The following is a 23,798-nucleotide window of genomic DNA, read 5'->3' as shown; positions in this document are numbered from 1 at the left end:
ATGGGCGAGAGGCGAGGTACACCCTGGGCAAGTCGCCAAGTCATCGCAGGGCTGACACATACAGACACACAACCATTCACACCTATGGTCAATTTAGAGCCACCAATTAGCCTAACTTGCATGTCTTTGGACTGTGGGGGAAACCGGAGCACCCGGAGGAAACCCACACAGACACGGGGAGAACGTGCAAACTCCACTGGGCTCGAACGCAGGACCTTCTTGCTGTGAGGTAACAGTGCTAACCACTACACCACTGTGCCACCCTCAGTTCAAGACACTTAATAGTTATTCCATGAAATCGAGTTGTACATGAGCTGATAGCCGACAAGGCACGTAGCGCCAAGTTGTCTTTCAGCCATTTACAATGAGATTGAATAATTGTTTTATTCTATCCACATTCACTGGGTTTTGAGAAACAAAGATTTTTTTTTTGTTTTGCAAATTCGATAAATAAAAACTTTATACAAAACGTCCGACGAAATCATTTTCGCTTAGAATGTAAACTGGCAAAAATCACAGTAGCAATTTGTGAAAAATGCAATAATAATAATAATAATAATAATAATAATAATAAATTATTATTATTATTATTATTATTTACAAATTAAAAAAGATACGTTCTTACTATCAAATACTTTCATTCCATATTTTGTCTCACTTTTTTTTTGGGGGGGGTGTTTTCGAATAGAGTTTTTATTTTGTCCTCGGCTGGTTCAGCAACACGCTCCGCCGTTTTGTTTTTCTCTACTCATGGTATATGAGCTGATAGCCTAGTAGTAGAGTAGCCAATCAGAGCACGCGATTGCTCATATCCAGTGAATGTGGATAGAATCATTCAGTATATCCAAAACCAAAAACCAATTACCTATGCGTGATCCCTCCCTATGCTCCTCTGAAACAAAACTCAGTCTTCTCCTGTAATTTCCCAAATGCACATCTGTTTATCATTGCAAATTCAGCGTTACCAGTCACAGACATAGTAAGTCACTTATTTGTCCTTTGTGTATTGTAGAGTCATCAATCAAAAGTCATTAGCCACTATTAAATGTAATTTGTCTGTGCACAATTGATTACTGGAGGCCAGGAACGGCACACAATGATCTCTAATGGATTCCCTTAGAGTTCTATTCTGGAACGTTAAAACATAAATAACATTAAAATTACATCCAGTATAAATCATCTTTTATAGTTCTGCATACACATGCACTGCAACTTGTGGAGACTTTTTAAATTATGGATTTTCCATATGATTTTAATTGTCACATGGACCTGAATTTCTATTCATACTTTTTCCATAGACATATTTCTAACTTATACAGTATACTAAACACAAACGTCTTTTAATAAAAGTTTTCCTCTTTTCCCAATAAGCATTGATGGCAGGCTTGTAGTACTTGAGTCCAGGAGTCGGACTCGAGTCTGACTCGTGCCCTAATTTTAAGGACTCATGACTTGAGCACTGATGACTCAGACTCGTGCATTAACTACATTCGGACTCGTAAACTGGAGACGAGGACTCGGATTTTTTCTTTACTTTTTGTAACATGCCATAATAATTTGGCATACGATATTTATATCTACATTAATTTTTATACTAATTTCGTGCAAGAGAATGCACATTCACCTGTTCATACGTCATGTTCAGGAACAAACATTAATGGCACTAAAATGCCTGGAGAGAACGCCACTAGGATTGTCTGCTTTGCTTATACAGACTTCTTGTGCAGTGGGAAAAATACACTGCTGTGTTTTCCATATGTAGAAGAACTATCAAGGAGACGGCGAGGTCAACCTCGAACTTCAACTGTCATTTGGTAAGACTCCACCCAGAGAAGGAAGTGACACGCTATGTTCATTGCCCTGTTGATAGCGAGGCTCGCTGAGCGATGAACTAGCTAGTGTTAACCCTCTCTCATGTTATTTACCCTGTTGATAGTGGGCGGGGCTTGCTGAGCGATGAACAAGCTTTTTATCTGTAGCCTATTAACTAAAATGGGGCAGTCGAGCAGTAATGTTAGTCCAACACAGTAGCAGAGCCGGTTTCACATAAAGGCAACAAAAGCCACCGTCAAATGGTGCAGTTGGAGTCTTGTTCTCAGACTCGACTTGAAATTTTCTTTAATGACTTGAACACTGGGGACTCGAGACTGGACTCGGACTCAAGGTTGAGTGACTCGACTACAACATTTTGCAATATGAGGATATAAATTATACACAGACTGAGATTGATATTTTGATTATTAAATCCCCAAATAACCATATCCATATCTGAAATCAGCATCGGATCACTCAAGTCACTTGATATCAGCTAAAATGATTCAGAACATTGTCATTAGCTTCCCTTTCCCATTATATAGCTTCTACACTGTACTCTACACACTGTTACTATCCTTGACTTGCAAGTGATGCCAAAGCAAAATAGAAATCTGGATGTCGGCCATGTTGGTGGATTTACAAATGCGGGGTCAAGCGGCATTCCATACAAAACCTAGTCACGCGTGCGCAACTCTCTTTGTTTTTCCACTGCTTTAAGTGTTCTTTTAGCTATGCCATATCTTTGTGCTGTATACGGTTGTGGTCACAACAGTACTCGTGTTCCGATTTTTTAGAATTCCGTCTGTGATTCGGAAACAGGGCGAGGAAACTCTGAGGCTTCGTACGGAGAGGAGACGAGCACGGCTGAACAACATCGGCAGGGCTGATCTAACAGAGGCTAAAACCAAAACAGCTCGTGTTTGCAGTAATCATTTTATCTCAGGTGAGATTCAAAAGCTTTCTCGATATCATCATGGAAGAATTTTATTTCGTCTCATCTCATCTCATTATCTCTAGCCGCTTTATCCTTCTACAGGGTCGCAGGCAAGCTGGAGCCTATCCCAGCTGACTACGGGCGAAAGGCGGGGTACACCCTGGACAAGTCGCCAGGTCATCACAGGGCTGACACATAGACACACACTCACATTCACACCTACGGTCAATTTAGAGTCACCAGTTAACCTAACCTGCATGTCTTTGGACTGTGGGGGAAACCGGAGCACCCGGAGGAAACCCACGCGGACACGGGGAGAACATGCAAACTCCACGCAGAAAGGCCCTCGCCGGCCACGGGGCTCGAACCTGGACCTTCTTGCTGTGAGGCGACAGTGCTAACCACTACACCACCGTGCTGCCCATTTTATTTCGTGTTGCTAGAATTTTGCTATAAAATGAGCGCTCTCTTGTTGTAGTTCACTCAGTCGTTGTTATAATTTTAACTCGTGTATTAACATTTTGCTTCTAGGAGCGCCAGCAAAATTATACGATAGAAACAATCCAGACTGGGCACCCACTCAGAAAATGGGCTGTTTCTCGTCCAAGGTCGGACTTGATTCTTCGGCAGCCAAACCAGATAGAATGCGATATCTGGGTACTCGATGGTCAGTAGAAGTGTCTTATCTTCAGAAAAGTCTGACTTTCTAAAATAATATGGGTCAAAACTACACATACCTATCTTCTCTTTGTATCGAATCTTCACTCGACCATTCAAATCGTGTTAATACTGAGAAAATTCAGCATTGTTTACAGACATGCTTTCAGCAGCTGCCATCCTAGTTGCTTTGTATATCCACCATCATGGCGGACGCTCATGACATAGCACATTTTGATTATGTGACTGCAAGTCATCTATAGTCTATAAGACAGACCTTTATATAAAGCTATGCACCTCAAACAACATGACTCACAGAAGACAGCAATGTAGTAGAGTAACAATAGCTGTTCTAAAAAATGTAAAAGTAATTTAAGTGCTGTCTAACATAAAAAATAAAGCAATGAGCAAGGGCAGTCAGATGCCAGAAAAAAGCCCATTGGTCCAGAATATGCACTTTAAAGGAGGGTCTAGATGCACAACAAAACACATGGCAGATCATGTGTTTTGTTGTGCATCTAGACCCTCCTTTAAAGTGCATATTCTGGACCAATTTTGTGTTTTTTTATATGAAAGTATGTCCCTTTACACACTCATCCAGAAGGGTAATGTTGCACAAGGCCATCTGTCTACAGCAGAAAAAAAATAAAAGAACAAAACGCGTCTGGAAAAATCCCAAGGGAGTCTGGAGCCAGATTCGTGACGTTACCTGCAGAAGCGCCAGCAGGCCGCATGAGCTTTGCACGGTTTCAGTGCACAGCCTGTGTAGACCAAGCGCTCCCATTTCTCTCTCATTGTCTGGTCTTTTGGAAAACGATGAGTACTAATCCCATCAAGATTGGTGTTGCTACACCCTCCTACGATACATCTGTTAAGCATTTTAATAATTACGCGATAACGTTGAAGAAATTTGCAGAAAACCACCAGGTCGTTTTCTCATAAACAAACCAGCGCTGACGCCGGATTCAAAAGGAGGCGTCCCGCAGATGACGTCACGAAAATCAATGTTTGCCGGGAAATTCAAATGCCAGGTTTTTTCAGAGGCGGACCAATTCGCCTCAAATGGCTTGATTTCAGCTGAATTTTTCTGGTATTGCGTAAGGTAAAAAAAATTGCAGAGAATGCAGAATGTTACAGATATTTGACCAAAGTTTAATATAAAATAGGATAATTACATTGATCTTGCTCCTGAATTTACCTGTGATATTCACTTTAAAGTAAAACTGGACATCGTGTCAGTTCTCATTTCTATAGCCATAGAAACCGACCCTTTCGAGTAATACCCCTCTGGAAAACGTCTTTACGATCTGACAGTAAATTCTGGGTGGCCCACACAAGCCAAATCTGGGTGCATGATATTATCCAGGGAGACGGAGCTGGGGGATGACTGAGGGGGTGCGGGATGGCTGTCAGTCACAAACCTGTAGCAAAACAGAGCCAGGTTATTTCTAATGAGCTCCAAGATTTCATCTCATCTCATCATCTCTAGCTGCTTTATTCTTCTACAGGGTCGCAGGCAAGCTGGAGTCTATCCCAGGTGACTACGGTCGAAAGGCGGGGCACACCCTGGACAAGTCGCCAGGTCATCACAGGGCTGACACATAGACACAGACAACCATTCACACTCACATTCACACCTATGGTCAATTTAGAGTCACCAGTTAACCTAACCTGCATGTCTTTGGACTGTGGGGGAAACCGGAGCACCCGGAGGAAACCCATGGGGAGAACATGCAAACTCCGCACAGAAAGGCCCTCGCCGGCCACGGGGCTCAAACCCGGACCTTCTTGCTGTGAGGCGACAGCGCTAACCACTACATCACCGTGCCGCCCCCAAGATTTCATATCAATTAAATCTTTTTTTTTCCAAATCGACGTCTTCCAGCTCCACCCTTCACCTGCTGATAACTTTTTTTTTTATCCAAAGTGCAAATTCTTACTATCCTATGTAGATCCCTTATAGTAAACACAATGCTCTTAGGTCTTTCTTTCAGGTGTTGAACACACACACACTACTGCTGCTACAGTCGGTTCATCATTCGAAACACAGGCTCATAAATCCACCATCTAACATAAACATAGAGGCTAAAAAAGGAACTTCTGAACGCTGTGTGCTGTTCGCTCAGACCAAAATCTGCAGCATGGAATTGAAGGAATTGAACGTATTCGGAGAATTAATAGCCATAGTGAGAAGTTCTTCCAGTGCTGAATCAACACCTTGTGTAGTGTATGACCATACCTGCCAACATTGCAGTAGCAAAATAAGGGAGATTTTTTTTGGAGATATATATATATATATAAAATGCACATATATACACACACACTGTATATAAAGTGAATACTCTGAACACAGTATTGATCCACATTCCAACATTTATTAAAAAATAACATGGCACAATAACATCATAGGAAAAAACTTTAATTTTACATCTGCACTTATTGTAGGCTACTGATTATGCCCTTGATTGTATACATTGTATGTCTTCTGACAGTGTGTATTGTAAGTGTGCCTATTCTTTTGTCGAGGCATGTAGGTACAAGTAGGTGGCTGACTTAGCCGCTTTTAGAACATTTTTAGAAGGAGCATACTTGTGAGCAGGTGTGGTGTAGTTTATCTTGCAGGACAAAAGAGAGCACAGAGTACTATTGCTCAAACACGTCGCCCTTTCCCCCATGTCTAACACTGAAATCCACTCTGCAGGCTGTACAAAAAGCCAAATTATCACTGCACTTACTTTTAATCACAGTCGGAAATTGCGCTGTCCATTCTGTATTAAATTTACATGAGTACTACTTCTTGGCCGCGGGACCCCCGCCTTCAGCCATTTTGTTTTTCCCGGTCCTGCGAGCTCGATGATCTGCGCAGAGATCAACTACGCAAGCTCAGGAAGATGTGTACAGTGGTGCTTGAAAGTTTGTGAACCCTTTAGAATTTTCTATATTTTTGCATTAATATGACCTAAAACATCATCAGATTTTCACACAAGTCCTAAAAGTAGATAAAGAGAACCCCGTTAAGCAAATGAGACAAAAAATATTATATTTGGTCATTTATTTATTGAGGAAAATGATCCAATATTACACATCTGTGAGTGGCAAAAGTATGTGAACCTCTAGGATTAGCAGTTAATTTGAAGGTGAAATTAGAGTCAAGTGTTTTTCAATCAATAGGATGGCAGTCAGGTGTGAGTGGGCACCCTGTTTTATTTAAAGAACAGGGATCTATCAAAGTCTGATCTTCACAACACATGTTTGTGGAAGTGTATCATGGCACGAATAAAGGAGATTTCTGAGGATCTCAGAAAAAGCGTTGTGATGCTCATCAGGCTGGAAAAGGTTACAAAACCATCTCTAAAGAGTTTGGACTCCACCAATCCACAGTCAGACAGATTGTGTACAAATGGAGGAAATTCAAGACCATTGTTACCCTCCCCAGGAGTGGTCAACCAACAAAGATCACTCCAAGAGCAAGGCGTGTAATAGTCGGTGAGGTCACAAAGGACCCCAGGGTAACTTCTAAGTGACTGAAGGCCTCGCTCACATTGGATAATGTTAATGTTCATGAGTCCACCATCAGGAAAACACTGAACAACAATGGTGTGCATGGCAGGGTTGCAAGGAGAAAGCCACTGCTCTCCAAAAAGAACATTACTGCTCGTCTGCAGTTTGCTAAAGATCACGTGGACAAGCCAGAAGGATATTGGAAAAATGTTTTGTGGACGGATGAGACCAAAATAGAACTTTATGGTTTAAATGAGAAGCGTTACGTTTGGAGAAAGAAAAACTTTCCATTCCAGCATAAGAACCTTATCCCATCTGTGAAACATGGTGGTGGCAGTATCATGGTTTGAGCCTGTTTTACTGCATCTGGGCCAGGACGGCTTGCCATCACTGATGGAACAATGAATTCTGAATTATACCAGAGAATTCTAAAGGAAAATGTCAGGACATCTGTCCATGAACTGAATCTCAAGAGAAGGTGGGTCATGCAGCAAGACAACGACCCTAAGCACACAAGTTGTTCTACCAAAGAATGGTTAAAGAAGAATAAAGTTAATGTTTTGGAATGGCCAAGTCAAAATCCTGACCTTAATCCAATCGAAATTTTGTGGAAGGACCTGAAGCGAGCAGTTCATGTGAGGAAACCCACCAAGATCCCAGAGTTGAAGCTGTTCTGCATGGAGGAATGGGCTAAAATTCCTCCAAGCCGGTGTGCAGGACTGATCAACAGTTACCGGAAACGTTTAGTTGCAGTTATTGCTGCACAAGGGGGGTCACACCAGATACTGAAAGCAAAGGTTCACATACTTTTGCCACTCACAGATATGTAATATTGGGTCATTTTCCTCAATAAATAAATGACCAAGTATAATATTTTTGTCTCATTTGTTTAACTGGGTTCTCTTTATCTACTTTTAGGACTTGTGTGAAAATCTGATGATATTTTAGGTCATATTTATGCAGAAATATAGAAAATTCTAAAAGGTTCACAAACTTTCAAGCACCACTGTATGTGTGTTGCCAGAGATAGTTGAAATTGCAGGGTGTTTATCAGGGAAGACTGGATTACTTTTCGTACTGATCTCTGGCAACCGGAGACAGGCGAAACGCGCTATTCACGTTTATAATATATTTTATTTGACGTTCATACAATACTTTTGACTTATTTAACGGGAGAATCACGGGAGACCTTCAAAATTATGGGAGAAATGCCAATCCGGGAGGGGGCCGGGAGATTGTTCTGAAATACGGGAGACTCCGGGGAAATACGGGAGTGTTGGCAGGTATGGTGTATGACAGCACTAACATCTAAAACAGCCAGAGCATGAGGGGTAAAGGTTGTTTTACAATCAGGGTACGCAAGCTAAAAATCACATTTAACACTTATTACCTTCAATATCAAAAGGCTTGACTAAATAAACTTGGTTGTTTATTGTAGCCCTGTGATAGCTCTATTTACCATGCAAAAAAAAAAATGTGGTGATAACGTTATTTTTGGTGAATGTATGGCAATATATGTCATATTTAGCAAAATTACTCGTGTCATTTAGAAAAAGTGCTTTTTTGACCACCAAAAGGGATGCACTTAAATCATTCTTTATACCATAAAACAAATATTTGGTTCCATATCACTGGAAACATAGTTAAGTTTTAATGTTGAATGCCAGTAAGTTTTCAGACTATTTTGATCAAATTAGTAATTGTGTAAAAAAAAAAAATGTCCTCTCCGAGACAGCTAATTTTTCAATATAAAATAACATATCTAAAATGATTATTTTCATCCTAATGTGGTCAAGATATTGGGACATAAATATTAGAGGCAACTAACACAAAGCTTACAGCCTTATATTTAAAAGCACTATGGAAGTAGTGGATTCTGAATTGTCAAAAAAAAGTCCTCTCCGAGAATCACTTCATTTGTTTCTCCCATCTTAGAGCAGATTACACAAAACTACCATACACACATGTCAAAAAATTATCTGAAATCTGTTCTTTAACTTGTCCTTCACTTAAAAACTGATACAAGAACCAGTTTGAATCAATCTGAATTTTGGACCCCTGTGACACAAACTTTGTACCCTGATTGTAAAACAACCCGTAATGGTTAGGACTCTGGGATACTGATTAGAAGGTTGGGGTCGAAGCCCCAGCACATGTGACAAATAAAGGCTTCTTCAGCATTACACTCTTCTAGTATCTCCAGCTGAACACTATGTGCACTGGTTCGATACTCAACACGTTCATAAATATATTGATCAGTGAAGCTGAGCCGTGTTCCTCCATCAGCTCTCATCTTCCGCTTCCCACGCAGTTCGCTCTCGTACACGCGCGCACACGCACAGTTCCCAACGCAAAAGCGCAAGCATGGAGATCGGGGCGCGCTCCCGCGTTTTCACGGCTCGATCATGCGTGGTTCAGGCTGCCGCTCATGTCGCGCGTGTCCGTGTCTTACCTGTAAGCGGTTTGGGTGCACTATTCCCCATTACTCTGAGCGATCGCTGTCCTCTTGTGACAAGTGGATCCTGACGCTTCCCTGTGCTTCCATCGAGGAGTGCGGGTCGCGAACGAATCAGCGCACGGTTAGCGCTAAGCGCGTGTTCATGAGGCTGAGCAGCGCCGCGGCTTTCCTCCTCATCTTCTTGTGCCAGTGTGGAGAGAGCAGCTCTTCTCTCCGTTCCCCCTCACTGGCGCACTGCCGCCTCCTCCCCCGCACCTTCCCTTCAAATCATTTTCACAACTTTAAAGCAACACGCACTGCCGAAATGGAAGCATGTTCCGGCTACTGAGAAGGTTTCTTATCATTAGGATTTTCAATCTCATAATATGACTTGCTCTCTTATAATAATGAAATCCTATCTCATGACTTGCACGGTGGTGTAGTGGTTCGCACTGTCGCCTCACAGCAAGAACTGGGTTCGAGCCCCGTGGCCTTTCTGTGTGGAGTTTGCATGTTCTCCCCGTGTCCGCGTGGGTTTCCTCCGGGTGCTCCGGTTTCCCCCACAGTCCAAAGACATGCAGGTTAGGTTAACTGGTGACTCTAAATTGACCGTAGGTGTGAATGTGAGTGTGAATGGTTGTCTGTGTCTATGTGTCAGCCCTGTGATGACCTGGCGACTTGTCCAGGGTGTACCCCGCCTTTCGCCCGTAGTCAGCTGGGATAGGCTCCAGCTCGCCTGCGACCCTGTAGGACAGGATAAAGCGGCTACAGATAATGAGATGAGATGAGATGACTTGCATGGTGGTGTAGTGGTTCGCACTGTCGCCTCACAGCAAGAAGGTTCTGGGTTCGAGCCCCGTGGCCTTTCTGTGTGGAGTTTGCATGTTCTCTCCGTGTCCATGTGGGTTTCCTCCGGGTGCTCCGGTTTCCCCCACAATCCAAAGACATGCAGGTTAGTCTAACTGGTGACTCTAAATTGACCGTAGGTGTGAATGTGACTGTGAATGGTTGTTTGTGTCAGTCCTGCAATGACCAGGCGACTTGTCCAGGGTGTACCCCGACTCTCGCCCATAGTCAGCTGGGATAGGCTCCAGCTTGCCTGCGACCCTGTAGAACAGGATAAAGCGGCTACAGATAATGGATGGAGGGATGGATAGATTGACCGTAGGTGTGAATGTGAGTGTGAATGGTTGATTGTCTATATGTGACAGCCCTGCAATGATCTGGCAACCTGTCCAGGGTGTACCCCGCCTCTCGCCCATAGTCAGCTGGGATAGGCTCCAGCTTGCCTGCGACCCTGTAGAACAGGATAAGCGGCTACAGATAATGGATGGATGGATAGATTGACCGTAGGTGTGAGTGTGAATGGTCGGTTGTCTCTATGTGACTTAAGTCATACTCATAGTTGAGGATTGGCAACTCAGGAAACCGTTCTGCAAATTTCATAACTACTTCTTCTTTCGGCAATGATCTGGCAACCTGTCCAGGGTGTACCCCTCCTCTCGCTCATAGTCAGCTGGGATAGGCTCCAGCTTGCCTGCGACCCTGTAGAACAGGATAAGCGGCTACAGATAATGGATGGATGGATGGATAGATTGACCGTAGGTGCAAGTGTGAATGGTTGGTTGTCTGTATGTGACAGCACTGCAATGATCTGGCAAACTGTCCAGGATGTACCCCGCCTCTCGCCCATAGTCAGTTGGGATAGGCTCCAGCTTGCCTGCGACCCTGCACAGGATAAGCGGTTATGGATAATGTGTGGATGGTTGGACAAGCTATATACACCCTAGGAACACCTCCCTATTTGCCAGAAAGAATCCAAAACGGTAAGGAATTGACTGAGAATAACCAATTTTTGTTGAAGCCTTAATTAGTCATTAAGGCTTAATTAGTCCATAACTTCAATAATAATTGTAATTAAGCAAATCTGGGTAGAAGTTATATGCAACCTAGGTTCCCCAACCTTCATGCCAGAAAGAATCAAAATCGGTGAAGAATTAAGGGGGAAGAAGCGATGTGTGTGGAAACTGCTCGTTGGAGCTTAATTACTCCATATCTCCATTATTAATTGCAATTATGCAAATCTGGGTAGAAGTTATATGCACCCCAGGCATACCTACCTTCCTGCCAAAAAGAATAAAAATTGGTGATGAATTGAGAGAGAAGAAGTGATTTTCTTGAAATGTGGATGACGCCGGACAGGCAATGGACGACAGACAACACATGATGGCATAAGCTCATTGCCTGTTGCCCAGATGAGCTAATAATGATTTAATATCTCAAAATAATGAGATTATTGTCTCATAAAGGTCTCAGGTTTGAACCTCACAGCCAATGGGGGCCTTTTTGTGTGGAGTTTGCATGTTCTCCCCGTGCTTGGGGTTCGTCCAGGTGCTTCGATTTCCTCCCACAGTCCAAAGACTGTGGTGCAATAGACTACTCTGAATTACCCATAGGTGTGAACGTGTACCCTGCCACCAGATGAGGTTTCGGGTTCCTTCTGGTGTGCTATAATCACCCGAGAGAATTCATGGAAGCTACAGTAGTTGCGAAATTTGTAGGGGCGGCACGGTGGTGCTGTGGTTAGCACTGTCACCTCATAGCAAGAAGGTTCTAGGTTCAAATTTCATGGCTGATGGGGGCCTTTCTGTGTGGAGTTTGCATGTTCTGTCTGTGTGGGCCTCTTCCGGGTGCTCTGTTTTCCCCCACAGTCCAAAGACATGCAGATTAGGTAAAATACCCAGCCACTAGGGTTGTACAAGACAGTGTATACTTAGGCCCAATCCCAATTCTAATTTCTACCCCTACCCCTCCCCCTTCCCCTCCGCCTTCCCCTTGGCCCTTCCCCTTGAAACTGAGCTACAAGGGATAGGGCTTGAAATTCAACCCTTACGTATTGGGATAGCCCTTCAACGATCGCATACGTCATCGCGTACCTCCGTCAGCGTTTACGTTAGCAAAACGCGACCAAATGCGTCATTGGCTGCGACCAGCCGCTACAGTCAGAGCCAGAGGCAGAACCAGAAATCTCTGCTGGCAGGGTGTGATTTGTTAACTAACACCACTGAATGGGATATCTTTGGCGCTTCGTGCACCACATCCGACAGAATGAGGTGTCAGAACACTCATGTAAACAATAAAAGCGAGAATAACAGAACAAAACATACGCAGTAAAGCAACCGAAAACAATACTCACTCCCAAAGCTTTTTAGCAGCAGCTTGGATTTCAGAAATCGCTGCTCATTCTCAGCTCGAAAGCGAATCAAGCGGCGTGTTTCCTCTGGATAACAACTTAAAACACGTAAATAATGGAGAAAATACATTTATGACAATCTTTCGCCGCGGGAACCGCCATCTTTCTGAAATCCGCATGAAATCTAGCTGAAATCCGCATGGCATTGTGGGAAATCACTCAAACCCCTTCGTTCGGAGTCAGCTCCAGGAAAATCTCCGTTTGGAGGGGTACGGAAGCCCTCCCCCTTCCCCTACCCCTCCGCGTTAACTGGGATTGGGATACCCCTACCCCTTCACGTGAACGCGCAAAATGGAGGGGAAGGGCCAAGGGGTTGGTCCAAGGGGTGAAATGGGATTCGGCCTTAGTGCTGGTCCCAAGCCTGGATAGATTGGGCAGGGTTGCGTCAAGAAAGGCATCCGGTGTAAAACCTATGCCAGATCAAATATGCGGAACAGATCCGCTGTGGTGACCCCAAAAGAAGAAGTAGTTATGAAATTTGCAGAACGGTTTCCTGAGTTGCCAATCCTCAACTATGAGTATGACTTAAGTTCTCATAATAAAGAAATACTAAGTCATTAATAATAATGACTTAGTATTTCTTTATTATGAGGTGACAGGTGATTTAATTTTTTTTTCAAGTGACAGATAATTTATACGGTAATAATAATACAACCCCGATTCCAAAAAAGTTGGGACAAAGTACAAATTGTAAATAAAAATGGAATGCAATAATGTGGACGTTTCAAAATTCCATATTTTATTCAGAATAGAACATAGATGACATAGCAAATGTTTAAACTGAGAAAATGTATCATTTAAAGAGAAAAATTAGGTGATTTTAAATTTCATGACAACAACACATCTCAAAAAAGTTGGGACAAGGCCATGTTTACCACTGTGAGACATCCCCTTTTCTCTTTACAACAGTCTGTAAACGTCTGGGGACTGAGGAGACAAGTTGCTCAAGTTTAGGGATAGGAATGTTAACCCATTCTTGTCTAATGTAGGATTCTAGTTGCTCAACTCTCTTAGGTCTTTTTTGTCATATCTTCCATTTTATGATGCGCCAAATGTTTTCTATGGGTGAAAGATCTGGACTGCAGGCTGGCCAGTTCAGTACCCAGACCCTTCTTCTACGCAGCCATGATGCTGTAATTGATGCAGTATGTGGTTTGGCATTGTCATGTTGGAAAATGCAAGGTCTTCCCTGAAAGAGACGTCGTCTGGATGGGAGCATATGTTGCTCTAGAACCTGGATATACCTTTCAGCATTGATGGTGTCTTTCCAGATGTGTAAGCTGCCCATGCCACACGCACTAATGCAACCCCATACCATCAGAGATGCAGGCTTCTGAACTGAGCGCTGATAACAACTTGGGTCGTCCTTCTCCTCTTTAGTCCGAATGACACGGCGTCCCTGATTTCCATAAAGAACTTCAAATTTTGATTCATCTGACCACAGAACAATTTTCCACTTTGCCACAGTCCATTTTAAATGAGCCTTGGCCCAGAGAAGACGTCTGCACTTCTGGATCATGTTTAGATACGGCTTCTTCTTTGAACTATAGAGTAATCTCTGTGTGTTGCCATCTGGCAACGGCGGATGGCACGGTGAATTGTGTTCACAGATAATGTTCTCTGGAAATATTCCTGAGCCCATTTTGTGATTTCCAATACAGAAGCATGCCTGTATGTGATGCAGTGCCGTCTAAGGGCCCGAAGATCACGGGCACCCAGTATGGTTTTCTGGCCTTGACCCTTACGCACAGAGATTCTTCCACATTCTCTGAATCTTTTGATGATATTATGCACTGTAGATGATGATATGTTCAAACTCTTTGCAATTTTACACTGTCGAACTCCTTTCTGATATTGCTCCACTATTTGTCGGCGCAGAATTAGGGGGATTGGTGATCCTCTTCCCATCTTTACTTCTGAGAGCCGCTGCCACTCCAAGATGCTCTTTTTATACCCAGTCATGTTAATGACCTATTGCCAATTGACCTAATAAGTTGCAATTTGGTCCTCCAGCTGTTCCTTTTTTGTACCTTTAACTTTTCCAGCCTCTTATTGCCCCGTCCCAACTTTTTTGAGATGTGTTGCTGCCATGAAATTTCAAATGAGCCAATATTTGGCATGAAATTTCAAAATGTCTCACTTTCGACATTTGATATGTTGTCTATGTTCTATTGTGAATACAATATCAGTTTTTGAGATTTGTAAATTATTGCATTCCGTTTTTATTTACAATTTGTACTTTGTCCCAACTTTTTTGGAATCGGGGTTGTAATTTATTGCTTATAGCACGCAAATTAACATGCAATATATGATCAAATGCGGGCAGCACGGTGGTGTAGTGGTTAGCACTGTCGCCTCACAGCAAGAAGGTCCGGGTTCGAGCCCCGTGGCCGGCGAGGGCCTTTCTGTGTGGAGTTTGCATGTTCTCCCCGTGTCCGCGTGGGTTTCCTCCGGGTGCTCCGGTTTCCCCCACAGTCCAAAGACATGCAGGTTAGGTTAACTGGTGACTCTAAATTGACCGTAGGTGTGAATGTGAGTGTGAATGGTTGTCTGTGTCTATGTGTCAGCCCTGTGATGACCTGGCGACTTGTCCAGGGTGTACCCCGCCTTTCGCCTGTAGTCAGCTGGGATAGGCTCCAGCTTGGCTGCGACCCTGTAGAACAGGATAAAGCGGCTAGAGATAATGAGATGAGATGAGATGAGATGAGATGAGATGAGATGAGATGGGCATATACATACATGTGGCGTGCGTGCGCATGCATTGCACGCACGCACGCCACATGCATGCATACATGCACGCACACATAAAAAATGTAGAAAAAATATTAATAATAATCCCTAATATAAAACTAGCTAGTTGTAAACTCTATTGAATAGAAATGTCTTAACTAATTTCTTAAAAAGTTGTTAAAATCCTTCTCCTGTCTAATCTCTCGAGGAAGTGTATTGAAAAGTGTTGGCGCAGCTGTTGCAAAGGCCCTATCACCCAGCGTCTTCTTTGTCTTAGCACTGAATGGTGTGAGAAAAATGTCATGGTTTCTGCGTAAAGCATATGTGCTACATGACTTAATCTGAACCAAATTACAAATGTATGCTGGTGCAAACCCATACATTGCCTTGAAAGTTAAAGCTAACATTTTAAAAACTATTCGTTCACCAGGGGCGATTTCTCAGAGACAACAAGGGAAGCCGAGCTTCCCCTAAAATTCTCTCCCCAAACTGCGGCGTCTACGACGTTGAATTCTCATTAAAACAATAACTTGCATAACATAATATATGCCCAAGATTGTATTTATGTTCATAACTATCCTGTAACTTATTTGAGTGATGTCTGATGAACTTGCAGTTCGCTACGAGAATCACCTTTGCTGCCAGGCTGTAACCTCTCTTATTTCAATGGGCTCTATGGACTGGCAGCAGTGTTGCCAGATTGGGCGGTTTTAAGTGCATTTTGGCGGGTTTTGAATATATTTTGGGATGGAAAACGTCAGCAGTATCTGGCAACACTGACTGGCAGCCGGGTATCCGTTGCAGTCTACGAGACGGCTCTGAACAGCCAATTTCGGCTAGTTGTTATTGGTTAAAATCAACAAAATTGTCACTTCCAGGGAAGCCGGGCTTCTCTGGGACTAAACGAGACAGTGGGAGGGACAAGAAGCCGGGCTGATAAAGGATTATTGGAGGTAGTGTTTGAAAGACATGAGGAGGGCAGTACTTCGGCGAGGAACACGGAAGTATGATCAGTCAGTCCCTAGTGGATGTCGAGAAAGTGTAGTCGTGTGCCAAAGTGCTGTCCGAATTTCTTTTCATATAAACGGTTCTTCTCATTGATGTCTCTGTACATTACTCTGTAAATAAATGTAAATATTACTCGTTGTGCTCTGTTAACTTTCATCCATTCTATCAGTTTGATCATTCGTGAATTCACTCGTTTATTTCATTTGTAGTTCAATCTGGTTGTAGGCTAGCTTGAGCCTTATTGGGATCTGCAGTGCTAGCTGCTAACAGAAATTGGTGAAGTCTCTGGAAAGCACAACCAGCTGGTATGACAGGGTCACAGACCATTTTCTGGAAAAGGAGCGGAGAGCAGAATTTGTGTATAAATAGTGTTCATGTATCTGAAGTGTGTATATTGTTCAGTAATGTTAAGAGAATGGTGGGCTCTGTGTTATAGGTTATACCTGGGTATAATATTCAAGGTTCTGTGTGTTGCATAGCCTACCTGGTTATGAATTTCCAGACTGTGTTGCAGATGATGTTCAAGGATGTGTTGCACAGCTGGGTGTTGTGTTAAAGACTCTGTGTTGCATATCAGGGTATGATGTTCAAGGCTCTTCGTTGAATAGCCAGTGGTTTTTGAATGTTTGATATTTTTGATTAAGGATATGAGGCACTAGCCTGGCAAGCCAGACTATAACATGAAATGTACAAGCAAAAATACTTTCTGCCACTAGGTAGGGTTGTCTGGTTCACTGTGCTAATGGGGCACACTTTTCTATGCTTTGATATCCGGCCTACAGGTTTTACGATGAATGCGTAAAATGGGCTTCCCCTGTTTTAAAAACCAGCAGCCGCCACTGTCGTTCACTAACCGGGAGCCAGTGCAGAAAGCGCAAAACTGGAGTAATATGAGAAAAACGAGGCGTAGCTGTAATAAGCCTTGCTACTGCATTTTGGACTCGCTGTAATTTGCTAATAGACTTGGCCGGAAGGCCATACAAAAGACTGTTGCAATAGTCCAATCTACTTGTTATGAAGGAATGAACTAGGATTCTAGAAGTGTCAACAGAAAGATATTTTCTTATTCTCCTGACGTTATGGAGATGAAAAAATGCAGTCTTACAAGTGTTATTGATATGAGGTACTAGACTCATATTACTGTCAAATACTGTTACTAAATTCTTGGCGGTTGAGACAGGTGCAACACTAACTTCACCCACTGTTAACTTGTGAATATTAACCTTCTTGAGCTGATGTTTAGTCCCTATAATTAAGAACTCAGTCTTCGCATCATTCAATTTCATCTTGTCCATTGCCATCCACGTGCGTACTGCTTTGATGCACCTCTCCATTGCAGCAACGCACTCCACTTGACTTATACTGCAGTCCGGCTTGAACGGCAGATATAATTGGGTGTCATCTGCATATGCATGTGCCAAACAACTTATTGGCATATAGTGAAAAGGGTAAGGGTCCTAGACAGGAACCCTGTGGCACTCCGCAAGATAACTGGAACTTGTCCGAAAGACCCTCGTCATATACCACTCGCTGTGCACGGCCCGACAGATAGGAAGCGAATCACTGAAGTACTATTCCTGCGATACCAAATGATGTCTCAAGTCGACGATATGGTCGACCATACAAAGGCTGCACTCAGATCTAACAGCATGAGTAAAATCCCATGCTGACGGTCCATGCTCAGTAAAATATCATTTTGCACTTTTAAAAGTGCTGTCTCCGTGCTATGGCTCTTTCTGTAGGCTGACTGCAGTTCAGGAACTAAGCCATGAGTTTGCAAGTAGTCAGATACTTGTTCACAGACTACGCGTTCGGTCAGCTTAGAAATGAACTGCAGGTTGCTAATTGGGCGCAGGTTGTTAAACACAGCGTCTAGTCCCGCTTTCTTTAGCAACGGCTTAACAATAGCCTCCTTTCAGACTTCAGGGAAATATCCATTAGCCAGTGAGGAATTGATCAAGTGAGTGATGACTGGTAGTAATCTATCCAAACATTCTACCAAGACTGGCGTAGGCACTGGATCCAATTCACAGTACTTCTTAGCAGAGCTCATGACAAGAGTTTTAACGTCAGAACGACAGAAACAGACTTCCACACACTGCACACCATCCGCACGGAGTAAGCACTGTGGAGCGGCACAGTTTGCACTGTTACAGGGCAAGGAGCTGCACTGTTTGGTAATCATCATCGCTACATCATAATATAATTATCGCTGAAATGAGTCTTTACAGTAGTGGTGACAAGAAAACATTCACAGATATCCATAAATAGGCTACAGTCAGACAGAACGGTGCAAAGTGTAAAAAATTTAATGGAACCATATAGGGCAGGAGGTTACAAAAAAAAGTATTAGACATTGTGCAAGAAAGAGGGGAGGTGCCAGTTAAAATGAGTTAGTTCTACTACTACTACTAATAATAATAATAATGATGATGATAATGATGATGATGTGCACTCATCCTGGTTCTGTGTTGACAGTGGGACATCAGTACTGTTGCCACAGTAATCTGACTCATTATACAGTGTAAAGGTTACATATAGGTGGCACGGTGGTGTAGTGGTTAGCGCTGTCGCCTCACAGCAAGAAGGTCCGGGTTCGAGCCCCGTGGCCGGCAAGGGCCTTTCTGTGCGGAGTTTGCATGTTCTCCCCGTGTCCGCGTGGGTTTCCTCCGGGTGCTCCGGTTTCCCCCACAGTCCAAAGACATGCAGGTTAGGTTAACTGGTGACTCTAAATTGACCGTAGGTGTGAATGTGAGTGTGAATGGTTGTCTGTATCTATGTGTCAGCCCTGTGATGACCTGGCGACTTGTCCAGGGTGTACCCTGCCTTTCGCCCGTAGTCAGCTGGGATAGGCTCCAGCTTGCCTGCGACCCTGTAGAACAGGATAAAGCGGCTAGAGATAATGAGATGAGATGAGATGAGATGAGATGAGATGAGGTTACATATAGTGTATCTTAACGGTGATGTGCAGGATGAGTGTTGTAGTCCATGACAGCCATGTTTGAAGGCCACTCACGGGTGCAGACGTGAGCGTGGCATCACATTACACCTCGATTTAAAAGCTATTTCAATGAGCAAGTAAGCAAATTAAATATGATCAAAATGATACAAGCCATTTTAATTATTTTAATAGTTTTAACCACAACCTAGAAGCCTTGCTGCACCGCCATAATTATCATCCCAAATGTGAGCTTGAAGCACATCTCTAATAGGTCAATTATTCAATTGCCGTGACATCTGGATTATTTCTTCCTCTTCAGTGATGCTTATATCCTGGCCTGGGTCATGCTGGTTCTGGAGCCTATCCTGGGAACACTGAGTGAAAGGTGAGGGAATTCACCCTGGATGGGATGCCAGTCCATCGCAGAGCACCACACACACACACACACACACACACACACACACACACACACACACACACACACTTTCATTAGCACCTACAGGCAGTTGAGTCAAGCCAATCTGCTGACTGACGTGTTTTTGGACACTGGAAGGTAACCAGAGAACCTGGACGAAACCCACATGGGCAACACAGGTTGAACATGTGAAATTCTTCACAGATAGTAATCTGAGCTCAGGATCAAAACAAGGACCCTGGAGATGAGCGATGCTACCCACTAGGCCCACATCTCTTTTATGTTTATGTAAAATCTAGGGCTGTCAAACGATTAAAAAATTTAATCGTGATTAATCTCAGGATTTCATATAGTTAATCGCGATTAATTGCATTTTTTTTTAAATCTATGTAAATGAATAAGGCTTTTAAAGTGAAATGTTACAATTTCACTAGCTGCCGCATTGAGCTGGTGGCCCCGTTGCTGGGATACGTCAGAGTGTCCGCCATATTGGATGTGGCAAATCTTCCCCGTAAACCAATGCAAGTAAATGGACTGAACTTCATAAAGCCCCTTTCTACAATAATATTTAACTCGATGCCTTTTATTCACCCATTAAGACACACACGTATATATTTGGGAAACAAACAGGCATCAAAACAACATATATAACTTTTAATGTGATGGTTATAAATAGTGTGCGAAATACCCTGTACACTGCAAACTAGCGACAGATACGCGATAGATAGCTCAGGTAAGCTAATCAGTCAGCATACCGTAGCAAGCTACCAAAACCTGAGGCCACAATAACCAACCTACAAGACTGAATATGATAAATGATGGAAATAGTGGAAAAACTGGAAATAGTGAATGAAAATAAAAATGCACTGTTTTATTTATTGAGTCACCACACAGACCTACTCTCGTTGAATAAAGTGAGCTGAATGACCGCCAAACTGAGTTCGGCCAGGTTCTAACGTCATACCAAAACAAAATACATCACTGATTCCTTCACATTCAGAAAGGTTAAAAACATTCATCATACGTTCAAAAACATCCATCATAGTGTGGCACTGTATTATCTAATTCTCACTGCTTATAACTATACACCTACCCGGTGGAGATGAGCTGGGAAACTGAAGGAACAGTATTGAAAAGTATTTTTCCAGTCTCACCTGTGAAAGGTAATCCCATGTGATCTCGTTTGGACGGTAAACCTGTTGGCACAGTTAAACGCAGCACATGAATGAGGCATCTTTATTCTCGGCTCCTGTCTAGACGCTATACCAGAGACGGGTGAAGAATCTCCACTTTGCCCCATCCAATATGGCGGCGAGGATGATGTATGATTCTAAGCAGAAGGCGGTGTCTATGTTTATATGTCTATGACTTTCTCCATCACTCACACTTACTCTTATTGAAGCAGCACGCAACAAGCCTCAACAGGAACGACGGGTGACTCGCAGGGCCAAATTAGAATTTGCGTTAACAGCACTATTTTTTTTAATCGCGATAAATTGAGATCGCGTTAATGCGTTATTATCGCGTTAACTTTGACAGCCCTAGTAAAATCATTTTAATTTTGGGCGGCACGGTGGTGTAGTGGTTAGCGCTGTTGGCTCACAGCAAGAAGGTCCGGGTTCAAGCCCCATGGCCGGCAAGGGCCTTTCTGTGCGGAGTTTGCATGTTCTCCCCGTGTCTACGTGGGTTTCCTCCGGGTGCTCCGGTTTCCCCCACAGTCCAAAGACATGCAGGTTAGGTTAACTGGTGACTCTAAATTGACCGTAGGTGTGAATGTGAGTGTGAATGGTTGTCTGTGTCTATGTGTCAGCCCTGTGATGACCTGGCGACTTGTCCAGGGTGTACCCCGCCTTTCGCCCGTAGTCAGCTGGGATAGGCTCCAGCTTGCCTGCGACCCTGTAGAACAGGATAAAGCGGCTAGAGATAATGAGATGAGAATGAGATTTTAATTTTGTGTTTTGACCAAATCCATATCAACAGCCGAATACATTAATGCCATTCAGCAAAAGTTCATGTTAAAGCAAGGAACAAAACAAATAGCAAATGTAACCTTGTCTTATACATAATGAGGTAATATCACTCCCATCCTCACCCTCCCCAGAGCTACCATGTATAAAACAGCATTGTTCTCTGCACAGTTACTTTTGCTTGATTTAAATGCATGCCTGAGCTGCTGAGAAAATTTGGACTCTGCACTCCAATTTAGTTATCGTGAATTGTCAGGCTGTTACGTATGTCCATGTCACAGCTGTTGAAGCTACATCTGTCTGTGTCACGTTCACCATAACCAGCATGGGTTAGCGTTTTGCTCCTTGCCCTGAAATTGCTAACAGCAGTGCCTTTTAATAGTTGGATTTTTGGAATGGAGACAAACCCCTACTAAGATCTACAGACCAACAGTCTTTCAAGCAGAGAGCTCTAAAACACAATAGTTGACAATAACTTAAAGGGCAAATCATGACTGAGAAAAGTTGCATTTGAAGTTTTATGCTCTCCAAAAGCTTGTTGAGAATGGTGGACATTTTTGGGAATTACACAAGCCCTTTATGAGGAAATTCCCTGCTCCCCACCCCAGCCCCCATCCCATCCTTCCTTGACTGCTGGGATCTTTTGCAAGCTGTTTCCTGTCTTCTGAGCTGAAACCATCTCTGAGGAACTCTGTCCAAACGGGCCGAGCCCATCATTGCCGGCCACAGGCCAACCTCTGTCCAAACTGTCTGCAGGGAGTCTACGCTCACAATAAATCCAGTATGTCACCTACAGTATCATGCGCGCATAGCAAGAGCAATGCCCTTTTCATATTCACACACATGGAATAATGTCTGATGGTTCTGAACACATTCCACACCAGTTGATCCAATAGGCAGAAATATGACCTGTGTCTACTGGGGGCAAACCAAAGTATTCTCCACAGATGTGAAAAAAATTGGAAGAAAAGCAAAGAAATGTTCAATTTCCAATTACTCTTCCCAATTCTAGCCTAGGGATAAGCGTTTTCAGCACTGCATGCAAATAGGTGGAAACCATTCTCTTTAGACTTTTGCTGTATATATTGGCAGATCACATTGTTATAAATTAGACAAACTTTCCATTAGCAAATATTTGAATTTCTGTGCTGTGTTTTTGTAAATATGGCTCAAGTCAGCTGCTCCAAAATTGACCGAGACAAATTTGTCAACAGTTTTGTGCTTGTCATATTCACAAAAACTTTTTGAGAGTTTGCCTGGACAAATCAGTCTTTTGCCAGGGCAGTTAAAAAGCTTAAAGGCTTTTGTAAAGAATAAATGAATAAATAAATACAAGAAAGAAAGAAAGAAAGAAAGAAAGAAAGAAAGAAAGAAAGAAAGAAAGAAAGAAAGAAAGAACCATGGCATTCCTGCATTCTTTGATAAAAGAGTTCTTTAAATCATTCTTAATGGGTTCTTAAATTCAAAAAAGGTTTACACTTGTAACTCTGAGCTGAACTGAAATTCTTTAACGTCCTTGTCATGGTTTGAAAAGAAAGGGCGGCAATGTCCGTAGGGATTACACAGGAAGTATGCGTAAGGCAAGCGATTGTGACTACAGTCCTGGCCATGATGTAAACAATATATCACAAGCGCCGCAGCTGTTTGTTTGTGGTTCAATGCTGTAGCGCCAGCGTAACAGGATATATGATGCTGATAAGCTGCCTTTAAAGATCTATGACTGAAGAAAGAGGTTTTGGCATCCCGACTCTGAGCACAGCAGCACATCCAAGTCTACTCATTAGACACAATAAAATCACTGGCAATAAATTAACTTCTGCAGAGTTGAATGGTCTCCTACAGAGTTTCATTTGATGGGTTTTTTTATCTCCACAGGCATTAGTTCAACACTACACATACCCAATCACCGCAGAATAATGATGAGAAAATGGTTTCCATTATCTTCGAATGGTACCATATTCCATGCTTAATGGAGGCCTGAATTTTAAGCATTTTCCCAAAATTCATTAGTATCTGTTCTCCTCTGAGAACACTTAATAGCATCAGTGTAAACATGTTGGGAAGTTTCTGATAGACAGGGGTCAAAATCCTTGTTTTACTTTGAAAACAAATGCTTTAAAAGAAAAAAAGACTAAATCTC

At 42.9% G+C, this 23,798-nt stretch overlaps 1 protein-coding gene across 4 annotated transcripts in view; it reads right to left on the bottom strand.

Moving 5' to 3' along the window:
* neurl1b (neuralized E3 ubiquitin protein ligase 1B) overlaps positions 1-23,798 on the bottom strand; it is a 134,932-nt gene that overhangs the window by 32,894 nt on the left and 78,240 nt on the right. For 2 of the 4 annotated variants that reach the window (XM_060927453.1, XM_060927454.1), the window contains exon 1: positions 9,360-9,604. The exons of the other annotated variants lie outside the window; for them this stretch is intronic. In XM_060927453.1, the coding sequence (XP_060783436.1) occupies positions 9,360-9,390 (31 nt within the window). In that variant the 5' untranslated portion in view covers positions 9,391-9,604. Of the gene's footprint in view, positions 1-9,359; positions 9,605-23,798 lie in introns of those variants that run through there. 4 annotated transcript variants of the gene reach the window in all.

This window comes from Neoarius graeffei, chromosome 8 (genome assembly GCF_027579695.1).
Source record: "Neoarius graeffei isolate fNeoGra1 chromosome 8, fNeoGra1.pri, whole genome shotgun sequence".
Taxonomy (NCBI): domain Eukaryota; kingdom Metazoa; phylum Chordata; class Actinopteri; order Siluriformes; family Ariidae; genus Neoarius; species Neoarius graeffei.
Note: the sequence above shows the minus strand (reverse complement) of the source record. Positions and strands in the feature narration are given on the sequence as shown.